Source organism: Heloderma suspectum, chromosome 3 (genome assembly GCF_057233095.1).
Source record: "Heloderma suspectum isolate Gila_16-S chromosome 3, 16-S_ref, whole genome shotgun sequence".
Taxonomy (NCBI): Eukaryota; Metazoa; Chordata; class Lepidosauria; order Squamata; family Helodermatidae; genus Heloderma; species Heloderma suspectum.
In genome coordinates, this window is record NC_139460.1 from 203,239,341 (window position 1) to 203,262,062 (window position 22,722).

The following is a 22,722-nucleotide window of genomic DNA, read 5'->3' on the forward strand; positions in this document are numbered from 1 at the left end:
CAGGTATTCCCTTTCTTTCTTTTGTAGATTCTTTATTTTAAAAATGAAACATTTAAAAAGTACTTAGTCTGAGTTTCCTCCTTTCCATGCCTGGTTCTTTGCCCCCCTACCCCTCCCTAATACCTTTAATTCTTTTCTTGATTGTTTATTAAAAATATATATATAGAAAAACACTTCATTTATTACATTTTATTTATTTATTCCCACCTTTTTTCCTCCTTAAGAAACCCAAGGTGGCATACATAATCCTCCTCCTCTTCCATTTTATCCGCACAACAACAACCCTGTGAGGTGGGCTAGGCTGAGAGTCTGTGACTGGCCCAAAGTCACCCAGTGAGCTTCCATGGCTGAGTGGGGACTAGAACCCAGCTCCCAGCTCCCAGCTCCCAGCTCCCAGTCCAACTCTCTTGCCACTACACCACACTGGCTCTCTAGTTTAGTTTTTCCAACTAAAGGAAAACTTTAGTTTTCCTTTCCTTTCCTTGTTCTTGGCTCCCCTCCACCACCACCCCGCCCTTCTCAATTCCAGTATTCCTTCCCTTCCCATTTTTGATCTCTTCTCCCCTCCACAATTGAAAACCCTTTTCTCTTCCATTACGATTATAGATAGTTCCCCCCTTGCTTGTACATAGTTCAGTATTTGCTTTTTTTTGTTCGTGTGTGTGTGTGTGTGTGCATGTTTGTGTTGTGGACAAGCAACCAGTGTGTGGCCAATCATTATACAGTCCACATTTCAAAAAACAGTGGACAAAGCACTACACACATTAACATATATTATCTAAATTTTATACTACACTGTATGGCAAAGCAAGCCCAATATGAGGCATCTTCAGGACTAGGAATGGTGGAGAATTCCGCCACAGAGTCCAGTGAGATCCAGCCCACCGGAGTCCATGGCGGAACGGCCTCCCTCCCCCGCCACCCCATGGAATCCCCTCAGGACGGACCTACCTGGTGGCGAATGTGGCAGCAGCGGCGGCTCCGGCAGCGGCTCTGGCAGCAGATAAAGCAGTGGCGGCTCTGGCTGCTGCCGGGCTGCTGCTGCCACAAATGGAGGCCATTGTAGTGGCTGCCATTTGCATCCCTACGCTAGCCCATGATAGGCTATGTATATATTTACGTAGCCTATCACGGGTATAGCAGGGACGCAAATGGTGTCCCCTACGCCATTTGTGTTCCCGCTTTAGCCATGATAGCCTACATAAATATTTACGTAGCCTATCACGGGCTAGTGTAGGGACACAAATGGCGTTCCCTACTCAGGATGCCATTTGCATCCACAGCAGCCCGGCAGTGGCTGGAGGCCCCACTGTGGGTTGTCCCGGCCGGTGGCTCTGCGGACTGGCCGCAGAGCGGAGCTGACCGAGCAGGATTCCGGGGGGGGAGGAATGGATCACCTCCCCCCACCTGTGGATCCCAGCGGAGCCAGGTAATTTGAGTTTCGTACACCCTTATTCACGGCCTTGGCAGGGGCAGAGATGGGCGAGGTGCTGGTGGGACTAGCAGCATTGGTATCCAAGCTGGGTCTCCCCCAGTCTGGATAGTGCATCCTGATGTAGGATCGCAGAGTGCTTCTGTCAGTCCAGGAGACAACTGTCGTTGCTCTTTGTTCAGGTCAATGTGCCCACCTGGCAGGGTTGCTGTGTTTGCTTCTTGCCTACCAGCCAGTGTTTTCCCAGGTAATTTAGCCAAAGTGAGCCTGAGGTCATCGACTGTGATTCTGAATAGGAAAGTAGTACTATGGGAAAGTGGTTGTTTTGTACTTCAGAGAAACCTACAGCAGAGATTATGAATAGTGACCTCCTCCTAAACACCACTTCAACACCTAACTTCTCTGATTATCCCTTTATGACCTTAGGTTTGAGTTTCTGAGAACAGCACATTTTATCTGTGCCTAGCACAAAAACTAATGGGCAAACTGTCTGAACTTTGGCATGTGGAATCCCCTCCATAGAGCTGCTAGGTCCCCAAATTTTATGTATTTATCATGAAAACTGAAGAAAGTATGGCCATTTCTGTTTTTGAATGCAAGTCAATGGGAAAACTTCAAATCCAAATAATTTGGATATCCGAATCTTGCTTTGGATCCGAATCCAAAGCAAAGTGGATTGGGTCCAAATTGGTCCAAAGCGAACTGGGGATGCTTCAGATAGGGATGTACGAAAGTCACTTACCTTTTACAAAATTTGATTCACGGTGGGGGGGAGGCGCTCCGTCCCTCCCCCCGAAATTCTGGTGGGAGGGAGGCACCCCATCCCTCCCCCCCGAAATTCTGGCCGGGGGGGAGGCGCCCCGTCCCTCCCACCGCGAATCCTGGCCAGCTGGGTCTGCAAATGGCGGCGGCTGTATTCGCCGCCGTTTGTGTCCCTGCATTCAGCTGTGGTAGGCTGCATAAATGTTTACGTAGCCTATCACGGCTGAGTTAAAAAAAAAAACAAAAAACCGCGCGTATGCAAATGGCGGCGCCCATGGGCGCCGCCATTTGCATTCCTTATTTTGGCACATCTAGTCTATGTAAACATTTACGTAGACTATGGCGAAAATAAGGGGAATGCAAATAGCGTAGATGCTACGCTATTTGCGTTCCCCTTATTTTCGCTGTAGTCTACGTAAATGTTTACGTAGACTAGACGTGCCAAAATAAGGAACGCAAATTTGCGTACGTGCGGTTTTTTTTTTTTACTCAGCCGTGATAGGCTACGTAAACATTTACGTAGCCTATCACGGTATTTTTTAAAAAAATCTAGCTGTGATAGGCTACGTAAATCTTTACGTAGCCTATCATGTTTTGTGTTTTTTTTTAAACTTGGAAATGGCAGCGGCGGCAGCCAGTCGGAAGACCGGCCGCCGCAGCCACCGCCGCTGCTGAACCGCCGCCGAACCACCGCCGGAGCCACTGCTGCCAGGGAGATTCGCCCAAGGTAAGTCCCGTCCCGGGGTGGGGGCTGGCAGGGGGTGGCAGACCATTTCGCCACCAATTTCGGGGGGCCAAATGCACTGGCATTCGGCCTCCCCGAGATTCGTGGCGAAATTCTCTGACATCCCTACTTCAGAAGGTCCAAAGCAGCCTCCAAAGTGAAGCGGGAAATCTGTGCACAGCCCTACTTTTAGCTATAATGCTAGTGCCTAAACCTGGGCACATGACCACAACAGATCAATTTTTAAACATCATAGATCAGGCACTACTTAGGAGTATCTGGTTTCTGGCAAGGTGCCTATGTATGGATGATGAGTAGCTTTCCACTTTTTTTCCAGCCTGTCCTTGCATCTGTCATATTTATTCCAGTAGCTGAGAATACTGCAGTAGCGGCTTTTGTGGCATAGGGCAAACGTATTCCAGAATAACCTACTCAGAAATGTATGGATATTGAAACTAGAGAACCACATGTTTTATTGCAGAGCTGTTGAACCTCCTTTGGCCCGAGGGCGAAATTCAATTTCAGGGACGCTCTCAGGGGCTGCATTACGATGGTGAGCAGGGTCAAAGGCAAATACCTGCATATCTTACCTTAAAGCTCTTACTGCCGGTAACGAAGCCTTAGGAGAGGGATTTTCAGCCTTAGGAGAGGGATTTCAGCCTTCTAGAATGGGAAAAGATTGCGCAAAAGCTTGGGGAAAGGTTTCAATATCTCGGACTGTTTAGCTTAGAGAAAAAGCAAATGAAGGGAGGGAGACATGATGGATGTGTACAGAACAATGCCTGGTGTGGAGAAAGTGGATAGAGGGACATTTTTCTCCTTCTCTCATGATACTAGAACCCGGGGTCATCCTATGAAGCCAATCGGTGGGAGATTCAAGACAGTTTATAATGAAAGCCAGAAAAGTTCTGCTTCCACACTACAGTATTGCCACCAATTCAAAGTGTAATATATACTTAATTTCCCCCTATTTCCTGATCAAATGTGAATGACTCTTTAGAGAACACATTTAAGGTTTTCTTTAAAAAATGGTGTTAGCTGCTCTGGGAGGCAGCTGCCTGAAGAATGGGATGTGTATTCTTATCCTATATCACATTGCACATGATGCAACTTAGATCATTAGCATGTACAATTACTTGCACATATCAGAGCTCTTTGTCTTTAAGGGCTGTAATGAGTAATCATTTCCAAACTTACCTGGAAGCATTAAGGTCAGAGAGACTTACTTGCAAATAAATAAGAATAGGATTGGGCTCCATCCTTATTTTCTTCCATATCTAGTCTGTTTAATTCTCTTTCTCTCCAGCTTCCAGTTGGTCTTTGATTTAATGTCTTCTCCTATCTCTGCTGAATTCTGCAGAGTTACTCTTCGCTCTCTTGTAATTTTGACTGTCTGAGGCTATGCTATCCATTCAATACATGATGAATGATTATTTTCTTTGCTATCTCTGCCACAGTCTAGACATCCTTACTTTCCATTTTCACCTCATAGCCCCATTCATTGTTTGTGCCACAGTGGCTTTATTTCTCCCTTGTCTGATGTCACTCCTTCTGGCTAATAAATCCATTGATGACTATGCTTTCCTCCAAAACTCAAGCAAGTTAGATTATTCATATGAGGAAGATATCTTCCAGAAACATTTACCCATCATTGCTTCCCACTATAAATATTCCAAAATCTATATTAATGTATTACCTTTATTAGGGCAGCCAAAAGATCTCAAATGTGTGCAAGCTTTCGAGAACTCCAGATCTCTGCATCAGGAAAGTTGTTACAAAAAGCAGGTTTGGTGGACTGGGGGAGAGAGGAGAAAGAAAGAAAAACAAACAAACCTTGACTGGATGGTGGCCAGTGGGCCAGTTTGCATGATCACAGGACCGCACTGTGGATTCTTTAAGCCACGGTAGGTTGCAGCACATTCTGCTGGCCACTGTGAATATTCAAGCCATGGTGGGCAGTCGCCGTGGCTTATTGTGACGTGCAAACCTGGCACAGGGTAGGTTGTTACTGTGGTTACCAACCACAGCACCCCAAAAGCCCATGGTTAATTATCAAGTACAAAACCTGCAATATGGCATAATGAGCATTGTTCACTGAGTAGAATATTTGAGATGTGTTTTGACAGACCGAAGTTTTCTTTAATCCCTCACAGGCCTGATTTGCACATAATGCTAACCTATGGTTTATTGAACCCGTGATCTGTTGCCCTACCCAAGATTTGTCTGGCAGATGATTGAACAAGTCGTGGTTTGTTTTCTCAATTCTTGGGTTGTTTGTTTTTCTCCTTCACCTGTTCCCTCCCTGACTCCCAAACACCTTTGTGGCACTATAGTACTAGCATGTAGAGTGGGTGCTTTCTCTGACTGCTCTTGCCTGCTGCCTCTGTAGCCTGATGGAGCAACCCATGTACCACCACAGTTCTGGGTTTGCATGTAATAACAACCCATGGTTTAAACAACCCAGAGTTCTCAACCCAACAACAAAACATGGGTTCTCTTTCTTGATTGTTCATGCTTAACAAAGCATAGTTCATTAGTATGGCCTCATTGACACATCTTGACAACCCAGAATTCAGCAACCCATAACATGGGTTAACATTATATATGAACCAGGTCACTGTTCCCCACAGTTGCTGCCCCAAAACTCCTAGCAGGGCATAAAAGTGAAGACCATCTTGTCCCCAGGTTCCATTTTGCTGTCTTTTAGCCTAGAGCCTTCCTTTAGTTACCATGGCCAATAGTTACTGATAGACCTGTCATCCTTGTTGAGATGCACACATCCTCCATGTCATTTGTTATGTGAAGCAGTACTTTCTTTTGTCTGAATTTAATGCCCATCAATTTCCTTGGGTGATTTCTGAGTTCTAGTGTTATGCAAGACGGAGAAAAATGTATCTCTGTCCTCTTTTTCCACATCATAAACAATTTTATAAACCTCTTCATTTCCCCTCATTCCTTATCTTATTTCTGAATTGAAAAGCCTTAAATACTTTATCCCTGCTTTTCAGGAAGGTGTTCCAATCTATTGATCATTTTGATTGCGGTTAATCTACTCATCTCTGCAATATAATATACTTTTTTTTTAGATGGGGTGGGCAGAGCTTTTTTTTTTTTTTGGTGTCTAGGATGGCAAGTGAGTATGTACACAGAGTGACCCTATAGGCTTATTATAATTTATAGGTTCCCAAGGGATCCCCTTCATGGATCACTGCCTTGTTGTGGCGAAGGGGCTTGCGTAACTCAGTGAAGCCATAAGCTATGCCGTGCAGGGCCACCCAAGACGGACAGGTCATGGCAGAGAGTTCTGACAAAATGTGGTCCACTGGAGAAGGAAATGGCAACCCACTCCACGATTCTTGCCAAGAAAACCCCATGGAACGTATCACAAGGTTAAAAGAGATGACGCCGGAAGATGAGCCCCTCAGGTCGGAAGGTGTCCAATATACTACTGGGGAAGAGCAGAGGGAATTTCCAAGTAGTGCCAGAAAGAGTGAAGCGGCTGGGCCAAACCCGAAAGGACACTCAGCTGTGGATGTGTCTGGTGGTGAAAAGAAAATCCGATGCTGTAAAGAACAATATTGTTTAGGAACCTGGAATGTCAGATCAATGAATCAAGGTAAGCTGGAGGTGGTCAAACATGAGATGGCAAGATTGAACATTGACATCTTGGGAATCAGTGAACTCAAATGGACAGGCATGGGCGAATTTAATTCAGGTGACCATCATATCTACTATTGTGGGCAAGAATCCCTTCGAAGAAATGGAGTAGCACTCATAGTCAACAAAAGGGTGGGAAAAGCAGTACTGGGGTACAATCTTAAAAATGATAGAATGATCTCAGTACGAATCCAAGGCAAACCATTCAACATCACAGTAATTCAAGTCTATGCCCCAACCACTGATGCTGAAGAAGCTGAGGTTGATCGGTTCTATGAAGACCTACAACACCTTCTAGAACTAACACCAAAGAAAGATGTCCTCTTCATCATAGGGGATTGGAATGCTAAAGTAGGAAGTCAAGAAATCACTGGGATAACAGGCAGGCATGGCCTTGGTGTACAAAATGAAGCAGAACAAAAGCTAATAGAGTTTTGCCAAGAGAACACGCTGATCATAGCAAACACTCTTTTCCAACAGCACAAGAGACGACTCTACACATGGACATCACCAGATGGTCAATATCGAAATCAGATTGATTATGTCCTTTGCAGCCAAAGATGGAGAAGCTCTATACAGTCAGTCAAAACAAGACCTGGAGCTGACTGTGGCTCAGATCACGAGCTTCTTGTTGCAGAAGTTCGGCTTAAATTGAAGAACGTAGGGAAAACCACTAAACTGTTCAGGTATGACCTAAATCATGTCCCTTATGAATATACAGTGGAGGTGACGAATAGATTTCAGGGATTAGACCTGATAGACAGAGTGCCTGAGGAACTATGGACGGAGGTCCGTAACATTGTTCAGGAGGCAGCAACGAAATCCATCCCAAAGAAAAAGAAATGCAAGAAAGCCAAGTGGCTGTCTGATGAGGCTGTACAAGTAGCTGAGGAAAGAAGGGAAGCGAAAAGCAAGGGAGAAAGGGGAAGATATATCCAACTGAATGCAGAGTTCCAGAGAATAGCAAGGAGAGACAGGAAGGCCTTCTTAAATGAACAATGCAAAGAAATCGAGGAAAACAACAGAATGGGAAAGACTAGAGATCTCTTCAAGAAAATCGGAGATCTCAAGGGAACGTTTTGTGCAAAGACGGGCATGATAAAGGACAAAGAAGGCAGGGACCTAACAGATGCAGATGAGATTAAGAAGAGGTGGAAAGAATACACAGAAGAACTATACAGGAAAGATCTGAATGTCCCTGATAGCCATGATAGTGCGGTCACTGAACTTGAGCCGGACATCCTCGAGAGTGAAGTCAAGTGGGCCTTAGGAAGCATTACTAACAACAAAGCTAGTGGAGATGACAGTATTTCAGCCGAGTTATTTAAAATCCTAAAAGATGATGCTGTTAAAGTGCTGCATTCAATATGCCAACAAATTTGGAACACTCAACAATGGCCGCAAGACTGGAAAAGGTCAGTTTACATTCCAATTCCAAAGAAGGGCAACGCCAAAGAGTGTTCAAACTACCGCACAATTACACTCATTTCACATGCCAGCAAGGTGATGCTCAAAATCCTACAAGCTAGGCTTCAGCAGTATGCGAACTGAGAACTACCAGAAGTACAAGCTGGGTTTCGAAGAGGCAGAGGAACTAGAGATCAAATCGCCAACATTCCCTGCATCATGGAGAAAGCAAGAGAATTCCAGAAAAACGTCTATTTCTGCTTCATTGACTACGCTAAAGCCTTTGATTGTGTGGATCACAACAAACTGTGGCAAATTCTGAAAGTGATGGGAGTACCAGACCACCTTACCTGTCTCCTGAGAAACCTGTACGAGGGTCAAGAAGCAACAGTAAGAACCAGAGATGGAACAACCGATTGGTTCAAAATTGGGAAAGGAGTACGACAAGGCTGCATATTGTCACCCTGCTTATTTAACTTATATGCAGAGTACATCATGAGAAATGCCGGGTTGGATGAATCAGAGGTCGGAATTAAGATTGCCGGGAGAATTATCAACAACCTCCGATATGCAGACGATACCACCCTAATGGCAGAAAGTGAAGAGGATCTCAAGAGCCTCTTGTTGAGGGTGAAAGAGGAGAGTGCAAAAGCTGGTTTGAAACTCAACATTAAAAAAACTAAGATCATGGCATCTGGCCCTATCACTTCCTGGCATATAGAAGGGGAAGAAATGGAAGTAGTGACAGATTTTACTTTCTTGGGCTCCAAGATCACCACAGACGGTGACTGTAGCCATGAAATTAAAAGACGCTTGCTCCTTGGGAGGAAAGCTATGGCCAACCTAGACAGCATAGTAAGAAGCAGAGACATCACCTTGCCGACAAAGGTCCGTCTAATCAAAGCTATGGTTTTCCCAGTAGTAATGTATGGCTGTGAGAGCTGGACTATAAGGAAGGCTGAGTGCCGAAGAACTGATGCTTTCGAACTGTGGTGCTGGAGAAGACTCTTACGAGTCCCCTGGACTGCAAGAAGGTCAAATCAGTCCATCCTAAAGGAAATCAACCCTGAGTGTTCATTGGAAGGACAGATACTGAAGCTGAAGCTCAAACATTTTGGCCACCTAATGCGAAGAGAAAACTCTCTGAAAAAGGCCCTGATGCTGGGAAAGACTGAAGGCAAAAGGAGAAGGGGACGGCAGATGATGAGATGGCTAGATAGCATCACCGATGCAATGAATATGAACTTGAGCATGCTCCGGGAGAGAGTGCAGGACAGGAAGGCCTGGCTTGCTATGGTCCATGGGGTCATGAAGAGTCGGACACAACTGAACGACTGAACAACAACAAGGGACCTCACCAAACTCCCCCATCAGACAGTATGGAAAAATAGCTACATTTCATTCAGGCAGATAGAGAAAATGTTATCATATTGTACAGCACAAATCTATGCATATAAGTCCTTTGAGTACAATTGGACTCAGTCCCAGGTAAGTGTGTACAGGACTGCTCTTTAAGGGCACAACTCTATGCTTTCTGAAGGAGCACTCTGATGTCAGAGTGCTTCAAATATCCAATGCTCTGGCAGCAGATGCCTGGCAGAGCAGAAGGTGATTTTTACCTCTCAGTCCTCCTCATTGTTCTTTTTTTCCATTAGACTTGCTTTGGACATTCTTCTATAACAGTTGCATGGCTGGGGCTGAAGAGGCCAAAGGATACTGCATAACCTGGCCTCTCCTCTCCTCTCCTGTCCTCTCCCCTCTCCACCTACCAGAACACCCCCTTTTTGACCTCCCCAAAGTTGCATTTGTGACCTTGGAAAGCAGCTGAGGCTGGAAGGGGGTGAGGGAGGGGGCAGGAGGAGAGATCGGAACTCAGAGCCCCCCTCCCGAGGTCGTAGGGATATCTGAAAAATCCTGTGTTCCCTAGGACACTCTCCCAGAACCATAGGATTGCTCTCTTAGTCAATTACACTGGTAGTCTGATAAAATCTTAAGCCATGTATGCATTCCTATACACGCTTATTTGGGAGTGTGACTTACTTTCATTGGGCTGTTAGTCACAAAACAGATTGAACTAGCAGTTACAGACTGTAGTGATCATCTATGAACTCAAGGCCCTAAAAAAAGGTGTTATATTGTTTTTTCCTTGCTGCAATTCAATTGCCCATTTTAATTTCTTTTCATGTCTGAAAGCACCATGTTTTCTTCTTCCCCTGTACTCCTTAACATCTAATGCAGGGGTGGACAACTTGTGGCTTTGCAGCTCCATGTTTTGACCTACAACTCCCAGCAGCCCTAGGCTGCATACCCAATAGTGAATGTTGATGGGAGCTGTGGTCCAAAACATCTGGAGGGCCACAGCTTCCCCACCGCTGGTCTAATGCTACAAAAGCATATGATGTGTCATTTGCACCATGAGCTTCCTGACTCCGTTTTTTTGGATGCTGCTTGTGGGGCTAGGGAAAAACAGTGTGATGATATCAACTCACACGTTTTGTAGCATAAGCATTATGTATTACTGAGAAGAAGGAAACATAGGGCTACTCCTTTTGGTAGCAACTATGCATACTCTCTAACAGGTGGCTCAGCCCAAAGTTTCCCTTAGGACTGAAGATGGATTTGGGAGTTTCTTTTTAATGTGGTATAATCATCTTGCAAGTATTTAACCTTTTCAATTTTATATGGCCAATAACTATTGTTCAAAACACAGTTCCTAGGTTCCACCACACTGTGACATGACCAAGCCCAAAGTCAGAGCAGAGCAGGCTGAGTTCTCAATGGCCACCACTGAGTTTTATGGGACAAAATAAGCAGTGGTATAGTGGTAAACTTGGAAGTGCAGGCTCTCATCATGATAGTCCCCATAGTTGTGGCCCCAAAGGGTGTCCAATAATATAGGCAGCTGCATTGATCCATATCAACAAACCAGTTCTAGCTGGTTTTAGCTCCATCAGGAGTAGGTCTTTTGTAGAATGAATGGGTCTTAAGTGCCCATTCAAGACTAAGTCACCCCAAAATACTTTGCAGTGCAACAGCCAACAATATATTGCGCAGAGAACAATATGCTGTTGCTGGGAAGATTCATCATCTCTCTCTCTCCCCCCCTCTCCCCAGCTAGTGTGAGAATTGCAACTAAACTCAGAGGAACAGGGAGTTCTGAGTGGGGTGGCAAATGAAAGTGCTTGCACTGCGTCCCTGTGAACCAGGCCTGGTACAAGGTCTCTTGCCACCTGAGGTGAGAAAGAAGGTGCCTCACTGCCACATTGTACCCCCGCAACTCCCTGATCCCCTTCCCCCATCCTGTGCCCCCCTTACCTTTACCTTTGCCACCACATCAGCCACCACATCAATTCTGAATTTTGACGTTTGGGTGTAAAAATGTTTGTTTCAGGATTCTCATTTAATCAAGGCGACATGCCTGCTGAATTTCAGTTTTCTGAATGGGGGTGTGGGAGTAACTAAACTATTTGCTGGTATCATGCCCCTCCCCACCCCTTCTGAGACAGAGATTGAGACAGAAAGCGGCGTAGCATGTTCCATTAGATTTTTATAGCAATTGGGGTGTTTCAGAATACACATCTACCAAATCTCAGCTGTGTGGTTTTTGTGGGCTGTCAGGGAAGTGGGCACCTTTGCAAGCCATGCATGGACCCAGTGGGAGAATAACTCTGACTTATTTGTCACTGGCAGCTGCTTCTCCACTCCTCCCCTTTACCGTCCTGTGGATCCAGAGGGACTGAATGAGCAGAGGGCAGCCTCATACTATCATCTGGCAAGAACCATTCCATCAGGTTGCAGCAGGGAGAAAGGGGAAGGAGGACAGCCCCTCCATCAACTCTGCTGAGAAAGCAGCTAGCCCCATCTCTACCTGAGATGCTTCCACTCCAGTTGGTCATATATAAGAGCTACTGTTTAACTTGAAGAATTAGTGCCTGGGTTTGGTGTTTGTTTGTTTTTTTCCTCTTCCCTCTGCGTTTCCTTTTGTAGCATGCCATTTAGATTATTAGTCTGTGGACAGGGACTGTTTCTTTTATTTTTATTGGGAACCTTTTTGGCTGACGAGCAGAGCAAAAAGCTTCAAATAAATAAATACTGGCTTGTTGACCCTTGTTTGCATGTTGGAGCATGTGTACAGTGCCTTGCATAAGGATTCACCCCCTTTTGACTTTTCCGCATTTTGTTGTGTTACAACCTGGAATTAAAATGGATTTAATCGGCATTTTTACCATTTCATTTACACAACATACTTAATACTTTGAAGGTGCAAAATATTTTGTTTTATTGTGGCACAAAACTTAATTAAACAAAAACAAACTGGTATTTATCGGTTGCGTAAGTATTCACCCCCAAGTCAATACTTGGTAGATGCACATTTGGAGCTATTACAGCTATGAGTTTTGGGGGGTAAGTCTCTACCAGCTTTGTGCATCTGGATCCTGCAATTTTTTGCCCGTTCTTCTTGGCAAAACTGCTCAAACTCTGTCAGGTTGGATGGGGACCATTAATGAACAACAGTTTTCAAGTCTTGCCACAGATTCTCAAGCAGATTGAGGTCTGGGCTTGAATTGGGTCATTTTAAGACATTCACGTTCTTGTTTCTACACCACTTCAGTGTAACTTTCGCTGTGTGTGTAGGGTCATTGTCCTGCTGGAAGGTGAATCTCCAGCACAGTCCCAGGTCCCTTGTAGATGGAAACAAGGTTTCCTCTAGAATTGCCCTGTATTTGGCTCAATCCATCTTTCCCTCAATCCTGACTAGTTTCCCAGTCCCTGCTGATAAAAAGCATCCCCACAACATGACGCTGCCACCATGCTTCACTATGGGGTTGGTGTTCTCAGGCCAATGAGCACTATTGGCTTTGTGCTACGCATAGCGTTTTGGAGTAAGGCCAGAAAGTTCAGTTTTGGTTTCATCAGCCCAGAGAAACTTTTTCCACATGTTTGCTGTGTCTCCCACATGCCTTTTGCCAAAATCCAAATGGGATTTGAGTTGGGTATTTTTTAGCAATGGCTTTCTTCTCGCCACTTTTCCATAAAGTCTAGCTTTGTGGAACATCTGGGTGATAGTTGTCCCATGGATGGTTTCTCCCATCTCAGCTGTGGATCTCTCCAGCTCATTCAGAGTTACTATTGGCCGCCTGGTTGCTTCTCTGACTAATGCCCTCCTTACCTGGTCACTGAGTTTTGGTGCACGGCCTTCTCTAGGCAGAGTTATGGTTGTGCCACATTCTTTCTATTTTATAATAATGGATTTAATGGTGCTCCAGGGAATGTTCATAGTTTTGGATTTTTTTTTTTTTAATAACCCAACCCTGATTGGTGCTTCTCCAGAACTTTATCCTGGACTTATTTTGATAGCTCCTTGGTCTTCATGATGCTGTTTGTTTACATCTGATCTCCAACAAACTCTAGGGCCTTCCAGAAACAGGTGTATTTGAGATCATGTGACACTTGAATTGCACATAGGTGGACTCTGTTCAACTAATTATGGGACTTCTGAAGGCAGTTGGTTGCACCAGAGCTTATTTAGGGGTGTCACAGCAAAGGGGGTGAATACTTATGCAATTTGGACTTTTCAGTTCTTTATTTGTAAATCATTTTGTAAAATATGTAGATTTTTCCCCCACTTTAAAATTATGGACTATTTTGTGTGGATCAGTGACAAGAAATCCTAATTAAATCCATTGTAAATCCAGGTTGTAACACAACAAAATGTGGAAAAGTCAAAGAGGGGGTGGTGGTGAATACTTATGCAAGACCCTGTATAAGGCAAAACAAAATGTCAGCATCCAGGCACAATTTCAGGAGCTCCAGTCAGCATTGTGCCCTTCTGGTGCATTGGTTCTGGCAGCTTCCCCCTCATGCTAACCACTTATGATAGTCCTATCTAACACTTTTGATACCCCTCAGAGTCAGTGAGTGAGGCCCAAGCATCTTTTTGTACATAGGAGTGTAGAAAACACCTCTCCAGGTTGCTGCTCCTTTATAAACCTAAATACATAAGCATGGAAAATACATCTCACATTCTTTAAGTACTAACCCTGCTGTAAATACCGCTTATAAATCTACGGATTTTCCATCAACCTCATGATCCTCATGCCTATTAAAGTTTAATCTTTGGATTTTTCTCAGGGACATATTTTTCTGGAACTCTTTTCAGTTTGGTAAATTATTAATGTCATTAAAAATTTGCAATTTGTGTTATGATAACTGAATGCAACTAAAGTAGATTTAAATATTTCCCCCAAGCGAATCAGCTAGGTATTGCAGACACGATAATTTATGTTGTTTTGTGCAAATAAATAAACACACAAATGGACTGAATGCCGGGAATACCAGCTTCTTTAAGAATGAATTTTGCATTCAATATCCTGAATGTTCAAGAATTTTAAATATTCTGTTTCTGGGCTGAAATGGTGGTTGTAAAATATTTCTTTTTCCAGAGCAATTGCCACCGAAGACTAACTTACATGTAGATGCATATAGCTCAGCCAAAAGTTATAAATCCACAACCATGTGTATTAGCCCATCTGCCCACAGATTCCTGCATTAATCATTTGTGGCCTAAAATAAGAAATGTACCTGGCTTGATATTGTGGTTTGTAAGCAGCACTTAAACTAAAGTTAACAAACCACAGTATCTGATGTGTTTATTAAGCAAATAATAATGTGTTCTCCTGTTCTCTTTCCTTTATATCAAATCTTAATAAATTGTTTTTATATCAAGCCCAAGCACAGCCCATTCCTAATATAGCAAACCTGGAAAGTGTGTCTTCTCTGTACAGCCCCCCCCCCCCCCGGCCCATAACTAACTGCTCAGGGGAATGTTTTTTTCTAATAAATCAATAGATGTTTGAACCATCTTGGTTTTTTTTCTGTAGGGCACTGACACTATGAAGTGTTAAGAGAACTAGGTCATATTCCAATATACCTTTGTCACCAAGGCTCTGCCACTGCCACAGTAGTAAGTAGGTGATGGCAACTGGACCATGGAAATGGAGACTTCTGGGGGTGTGTATGTGTGTAGCCAGCTGGCAGTGCTTTAGGTTTTCAGTTCTTCCATATATATGGCTGCCAAACCCTACACCTAGAACTATGTATTTCAAACTAAAACAAGGCAGAAATTAGGGTAGCCACTTATGAATTGCCAAAAAAGAGGAAAAACATCACAAAAAAGGGGACAAAAGAGGACACTATTTTGCTTAAAATTTGCACATGCAATTTTATGTGTGTAGATTCAAATTTAGAAATAATTATTATAAATTAGATAGAAATACAGTACCATAGTGTGGAAGACTTTGACCAGGTGACCTATGGGCCTACCTGATTAGTCTGCTGCCCAGGTGCCAGCTGTTGATGGCCAACTTCAAGGCCCCTGTTCTCTCTACTTACACTTCTTTATCTTTAAACCAGAATTGGACAGCACAGCCCATTAAATAGGGAACACCTTCAAATAGAGGATGGTCCTCTGGCAGCTGTTCAAATAGAGGGCTGTCCTCGGTAAAAGAAGAGAGAAGGCCTGAGGTTCCACCTTTCCCCGGCCGCCTCCTTAGAAACTGAGAACCAAACCCGATAGGAATGCCTGCTTTCACTTTGGGACAGCTGTACCCACTGTCCCACAAGCCTCAGCCCTTTTACTCTGTCTGGGTTCCAGAAAAACTCAATATGCTCAATTGGTTCTTTCAACCCACTACAGGAGAAGTAACAAGGAGATAGATATAATAAAGGTAGCGTAAAATCAAACAACACGTGGGAATTTAGATTTTTAAAAACAAATAAACATTTATGTAACACAAGAAGAGTTATATGTTATTACTATTCATTAATACTTGGTCCTAACTTCCCTACCTACTCTATCCCTTCTAAAATCCTGTAAACAAACCCCACTAACGAGATGTTGCTTCCGTGATCCCTAAGGCCCTATCTGACTGTCAGCTCATTTCTTATATAACTTCAAAATTCTCAAATATGGTCAGGCCCCTCCCACTGTTCGCTCACTCTTTGGCATACTGTTAACCCTATTTTACCTGGGTTAAATTTAACCATATAAAAACATCCATAACAAAATAGGTATTTCTGCTACGGTGTTACAGCCACCTTAGCAGAAATACAAATAATATATAATTCCCTATATCCTATCAAATGGAGCATCCACTCAAGCTTTTAATGATGTGGGTGGAATGTTCATCATCACAGGTATGGCAGCTTGGCTAGACTAGGAATTAAAATGAGCCAAAGACCACAGCAGCATAATCATAATAAAATACACAGCCCAATGTCATTGATCTTTGAAGGCCTCGTAGAATGAAACTACCATAGCTTGTCTCATGAATGTTTACAAGTGGTGGACAATCAGGCCTCAATAGAAGATAACTGATTTCATAGTTTTGGTACTGCAACAGAAAAGGATTTCCTGAGGGAATCATGATTCCCAAGGTATGCTGGACTTCACCATTTGCGACTTTAAAAGTTTATTTTAAATGCTAGTGCTGACTCAAGGTTTCTGAGGCTCCTGGACAAGACACCTTCAATGGGTCCCCTTCCTCAGTGAGTCTGCCTTCTCACCACCATTGTCACCAGCTGCTATCGCTCCTCATCCTGTTTCTCATCATTGCTACTGCTTACTTGTTTGATAGGCAGAGAGCAGCGGCATCTACTGCTCCTCCTCCTCACCACCACTGTTGTCTGGGCCAGGGTGAGAGGCAGGTGAGCAAGCAGGATACAATGTTGAAGAGAAGGCACAAGTCCAGGGGGCTCTTGTCCGTGGGGCCATGCTGGGGTGTGGGTCCTCAGCAGGTGCCTGACCATGTCTACCGTTGATGCTGGCCCTGTAAAAAGCCTTCTATGTGATATGTAGCTCAGCATTAAAGTAATCATTTTTAAAAACCTACTTTGAAAGGACCAAACACAAAACACATAAATATGTTAAAAAGCCAGTACAGCAGTGGCACGCAAGCCCAAGGCAGACCAATTGTGCAAAGCGTCCATGTGTCACTAAATCAGTCATGACTGATTTAAAGTGCCTAGGCACTTCTGTTTGGGGGAGACTCAGATTCCCAGAAGACTTTCTCCATTTTGGTTAGGCATTTGGGGGCTGACTGAAATGAACCATTTATGAGAGCAGACTGAGAAAGTACTCTTCAGAGCTGCTATTAATTTATCATTAATCGGGTACATGGCGAAACAATGACAAGTAGTTTTGTGTAAGTAACTTTCACCGTTTGGGGCTTGCGAGGATCAGTGTGATGACCCTGTCATCCCCTTGGCTCCAAGCTTTAGCACTCTTGAGTGCACTCTGGGAGGTTGATTGCTACTCAGCCCAGGACCATCTGCACATACTTGATTCCCCCCTACTGCCCTCCCACCTCAGGGCTACTTTCTATTTATTGCGATGCTTGACATGCAAATGGACATAAATTGCCATGTAGTTGGCAAATGCTTTTATAAATGGGAATTGTTTTGATAGAATAAATGGCAATACATTCCTTGGATTATACTACTTTAGGGCTGGACTGCATGTAGGGATGCCCCCCCCATGCAAAACCCTATTTGCACAGAATAATGGTACCAAAGTCAGGACTGGGCAACTTGTGTCCCTCCAGATTTTTGGCCTACAACTCCCATCAGTCCTAACTAGCATAGCCAATGGTGAGGGATCATGCAAGTTGTAGGCCAAAATATCTGGAGGTCCCCAAGTTGCCCACCCCTGCCATATGTGGTAAGGCCAAGTTCTAAACTTTTTCCTTGTCATGTTAGTTTTATTTGTGCATAGAGCTATCTTTGGAGGGTTTTTCTTCAAAACTTTTTTTGTAGTTTGCAAAAGTGATGTTCAAGGGACATTTCACCACTTGATTTTGCTGATAGTATAGACAATTCATCAGTATATTGTCTATTCAGGATCAATCCAGTAGTTATAGGTGGCTTGAACAGAATAATGGGCAGTATCCAAGTCGACATGAGTACTAATGTAAATTCCGTCGCACTGGCATAAGGGACCTGCAATAGCATTAGCTAGCACAATGGGTTTTCTGGGGAATCCCATCATGTCAGCTAATGTTATTGCCATTACACTACACATTTCTTATATTAGTGCAACATAATTTATGTTAGCACATGTGTCAACTTGGATACTGCCCAATGTAAAGTCAGGATCAAGCTACTCCTTTATCCTAATGTGAAAATGGTGTGTGTGTGTGTGTGTGTTTCATACATATTTGTACATCCATCTATCTATAACTCTCTCTCTCTCTCACACACACACACACACACATAAAATTAAAGCAAAGATGGACACCATGATTATTGGGCCTGTTCAGTGGTTCTCCCCAACACAATTAGTTTTCAGAGATTCTTGTAGAACTATCCCATTTTTTTATCATGAAAATAGCTTTAAGGTATGAGCTATTTACATGAACAATGGGAGAAATGCATTTCTTTCTTTCTTTCTGTGTGTGTGTGTGTGTTTTCAATTACAAGGGCAGAGGAAATTCATGATTATTGGATTTTATTTTTCTAAGGTAATAATGGAATGAAAAATGATTGTGCAAGTGATTAAATTTTACTGAGTTCCTTTAGAACTATAGAAGGAATTGAGGGCTACTGAGTAATAAACATTTTAATTGTTTAACTGTTTTGATTTTGTCTTATTCAATTAACCAATCAAAGTATTTCATAATGTGAAGGATATTTGAGGCTATTTGATAACTACAAAAAATTTCTGTTAATTAAACAACACATGCAAAAAAAAAAAAAAAAGGTTGGGCACATCATCATAAAGGCATTGCCTGATAAAAGTGAGCTACATAAATTGTTTGCCAAAAATGCCACCAGTACTGAACACAGTATTGCCAGATGTAGTATTGTCCTATTTTTTATTCATGTGATTAATTCTTTAATGAATAATTGAGATCTATGGGTGGCCAGCTCAACTAATCTCTGTGAGGCAATGTGTTTCCATGGCTGGTTTTATAAGACAGTGAAAAACTGTTAAAAGCTGAGACATTACATTATTTCTTATCAAAAGACACCCTGACAGTGTTGCATCGTCCATTTCATGTGCCATTGGGTTTAGTTTAGCTTCTGTTCAGCAACATCCCCCTAACTGGGTAGAATTGACTCTAAAAGAAGGAGTGACGCAAAAGGGACACACTCTTGCCTGAAGTGGCTCCAGATTTCTGTGGATGTTAGCCCACATACCCAGCATGTCCCTCCTCGTACAGATTAACTCATAATAGGGATGGACGAAAGTCCCTTACCTGATCCTGATGGTCCTTCAAGGTGGGGGGGAGGCGCTCCATCCCTCCCCCCTAATTCTGGCCGGGGGGGAGGTGCCCCATCCCTCCCGGCCGAAATTCTGGCCAGGGGGGAGGTGCCCCATCCCTCCCCGCTGAAATTCTGGCCGGGGGGGAGGCGCCCCGTCCCTCCAACCGTGAAACCTCATCTCCTGCCGGGACGCAAATGGCGGTGGCCGTAGCTGCCGCCGTTTGCGTCCCTACAGTCAGCCATGATAGGCTACATAAATGTTTATGTAGCCTATCATGGCTGACTTTGAAAAAAGAAAAAAAAAAGTGCGTACGCAAATGGCGGCGCCCATGGGCGCCGCCATTTGCATTCCTTATTTTGGCATGTGTAGTCTACGTAAACATTTACGTAGACTACGGTGAAAATAAGGGCAATGCTATTTGCGTTCCCCTTATTTCCTCCATAGTCTACATAAATGTTTACGTAGACTACACGTGCCAAAATAAGGAACGCAAATGGCGGCGCCCATGGACGCCGCCATTTGCGTACATGCTTTTTTTTTTTTTCCAAAGTCAGCCGTGATAGGCTATGTAAACATTTACTTAGCCTATCACGGTGTTTTTTTAAAAAAATCTAGCCGTGATAGGCTACGTAAATATTTACGGCTGATTTTGAACTCCTGTATTTTAAACTCCTGTACTGCTGCTAGGTTTTATTGTGGTTGTATTGTTATATTGTGGTTTTAATGTTCTATATATTTTAAATTGTTTTATTGTGTGTTGTTTGGTTTTAGTTTTTGTGAACCGCCCAGAGAGCTTCGGCTATTAGGCAGTAGAGAAATGAAATAAATAAATAAATAAATAAATAAATAAAAGCATACGCAAATGGCAGTGCCCATGGGCGCCGCCATTTGCATTCCTTATTTTGGCCTATCACGGTTGTTTGTTTGTTTGTTTGTTTGTTTGTTCTACTTGGAAATGGCGGCGGCGGCAGCTGGTCGGAAGACCGGCCACCGCCGCCGCCGAACCGCCGCCGCCGCCAGGGACATTCGAGCAAGGTAAGTCCCATCCCGGGGTGGCGGGGGGGTGGCAGACCGTTTCTCCACCAATTTCAGGGGGCTGAATGTGCTGGCATTCGGCCTCCCCAAGATTCGTGGAGAAATTCTCTGACATCCCTACCGTATACCGGCTGTGCAGTGCTGCAAGCACAAGTGGAGAGCAGGATGGGACAAGCTTTTATATTTTATACTGTTTTTATTCTGTACTTTGTGGTTTTCATTTCTGAGAACCGCCCAGAGAGCTTCAGCTATTGGGTGGTATAGAAATGTAATGAATAAATAAATAAACCAGGTCACTCGTGCCAAAAGTATTTGCATCATGTCAGTCCCTCATAAAACAGCCAACTTAATCTGATGGAAAATTCTCAGAAAGTATGGATGCTCTGGCAATATCCTATGGAGCTTGACATTTAAAAAGAAAGATTCTTCCTAGATTTATTCTCTTCAGGACTTAAAAGAAACCAGAGGTTACTTCTAAACAAGCCATTATTCATTTGGTAAACTTCATTTGGATGCCAATTACTTCCTTGGGTTACAACCTTTCTTCTCCTTCTCCTTCTCTTCTTCCATGTATTTTGTCACAAGACAGAATACTACTCCAAAGAATAGGGTCAGTTGATACCTTTCAGTTATGGCTACCTATGCAGATCTACCAGGGCATTAATAAATGGCTTATAGATGCCATTTCGAGGGAAGGGGGAACCTCCCTCCCAGTTTTTGAGGACACAAATGATTATTACCCAGGAACATCAATATTTTTGGCCAACTGATAGGTTATATGCACTGTCAGTTTTTATAGATGATTTAATCGTCTTATGTAGTAGGTATGCATGCCAAAAGCACAAATCCCTTTGATTAAAAACGTGCTGGTTATTATTATTACTTAATAAATTTATGCATCATTTCCACTGTAAAAAGCAAGCTTACACACACAAATACAGAAATCCATAATTGTAACGGAAAGCCCCGCAAAATGAATATCAACTGTAATGAGCACAATAATACAAATAAGAATAAACACCATAAAACATAATAAATAATAGTTTATTATGTGTTGATAATATATTGCTATGGTTGCTACAAGAAAACAAAAAATCACAACTAACGCTCTTAAAATGGATGTTCGCTTTCACTGTCAGATCTAATAGTTGTTGATAGGCCTAGCCCTCCATTAATTTTTCTAATCCCCCCGTTGAAGCCACCAATTCTAGAAGCTCTCTTGTAGTAGCAAATTTCAGCATTGTGACAATGCAGTTGCCTGGCTTTGCTGCGTCACCAGACATCTGGCTAAAAGAGTAAGCAGATGGTGCATGAATGGTACCACAGTGATGGAGAAACAGATGGTCTTTCTAGGTTCTAGCAGGTATGGGCAGACAGCTAACTGTCCATGTTCCATGCAGTGGACAGGATGTAGAAATTCAAAGAAGCATTGAAAGAAGGCTGGGAGAAAAGCTTAAAAACCTCTGTGTAATAACTAAAACTATCATCTTCATGAGATACGTTGGAGCATTGAATGAAGAGGAATGTCATTGGGGCCTAAAAACACAACTGAAGCATACATTCCTGCTGTTTTAATTATTATACCTATTTACTTATTACACATATCCCATTGTTCTCTTGAGAAACCTGAGACGCTTATGTGGAGCTAATACTAAGCAGTCTTCCATCTAGACACTGACCAGACAGAGATCTGCTTAGTTTTAACAAAATAAGAGCATCAAGTTCCCTCAGCCCCAATTTCTTTTCTTTTTAAATGCCCTCAGAAGACTGTCAGTGCAGTAATTAATCATCATTAAAAAAAAAACAAACCCAAACCTTTCACATAATATTTTTTTCTTAGGAGGTGGAGATAGTTGAGAGATGTAGACTTCTAATCAATTCAGTTTTTCCCCTTTATAGGAAATCAGCGACAATGAAATTTTAGAACTGGTACACAGTGCTCTTGGGAGGATGACAGTCATACGGCAGATCTTTCCTCTGTCAAGAGAGAACAATCAAAGATGCATGAGGAACAACCACCGGATATCTTCGCTCCTCTGTGATCCACAGGAAGGTTACCTTCAAATGCTTCAGGTCAGTAGCATATGCAATAAGCAAGAGGGCCCATCCCTCCTCCTTCCCCTGGGAGGATGGCATGAGCCGTGGCTTGCTAGTGAAGTTTCACAGGTGTATTCCAACAGGAGAAAATGCAAATGGAAACACATTTCCATATGTAGGGATGTACGAAAGTCACTTACCTTTTCAAAGGGTGACATTCGCAGTGGGGGGGAGGCGCTCTGTCCCTCCCCCTGAAATTCTGGCCGGGGGGAGGTGCTCCGTCCCTCCCCCCCCAAATTCTGGCCGGGGGGGAGGTGCTCCATCCCTCCCCCCCCGAATCCTGGCCGGCCGGCTCCGCAAATGGCGGCGGCCGTAGCCACTGCCGTTTGCGTCCCTGCAGTCAGC

At 43.4% G+C, this 22,722-nt stretch overlaps 1 protein-coding gene across 1 annotated transcript in view; it reads left to right on the forward strand.

Annotated features, from left to right (window-relative positions):
* GRID1 (glutamate ionotropic receptor delta type subunit 1) overlaps positions 1-22,722 on the forward strand; it is a 1,081,869-nt gene that overhangs the window by 859,230 nt on the left and 199,917 nt on the right. The window contains exon 5 of the mRNA XM_084841879.1: positions 22,180-22,353. Coding sequence (XP_084698005.1) covers positions 22,180-22,353 — 174 coding nt within the window. The remainder of the gene's footprint in view (positions 1-22,179; positions 22,354-22,722) is intronic.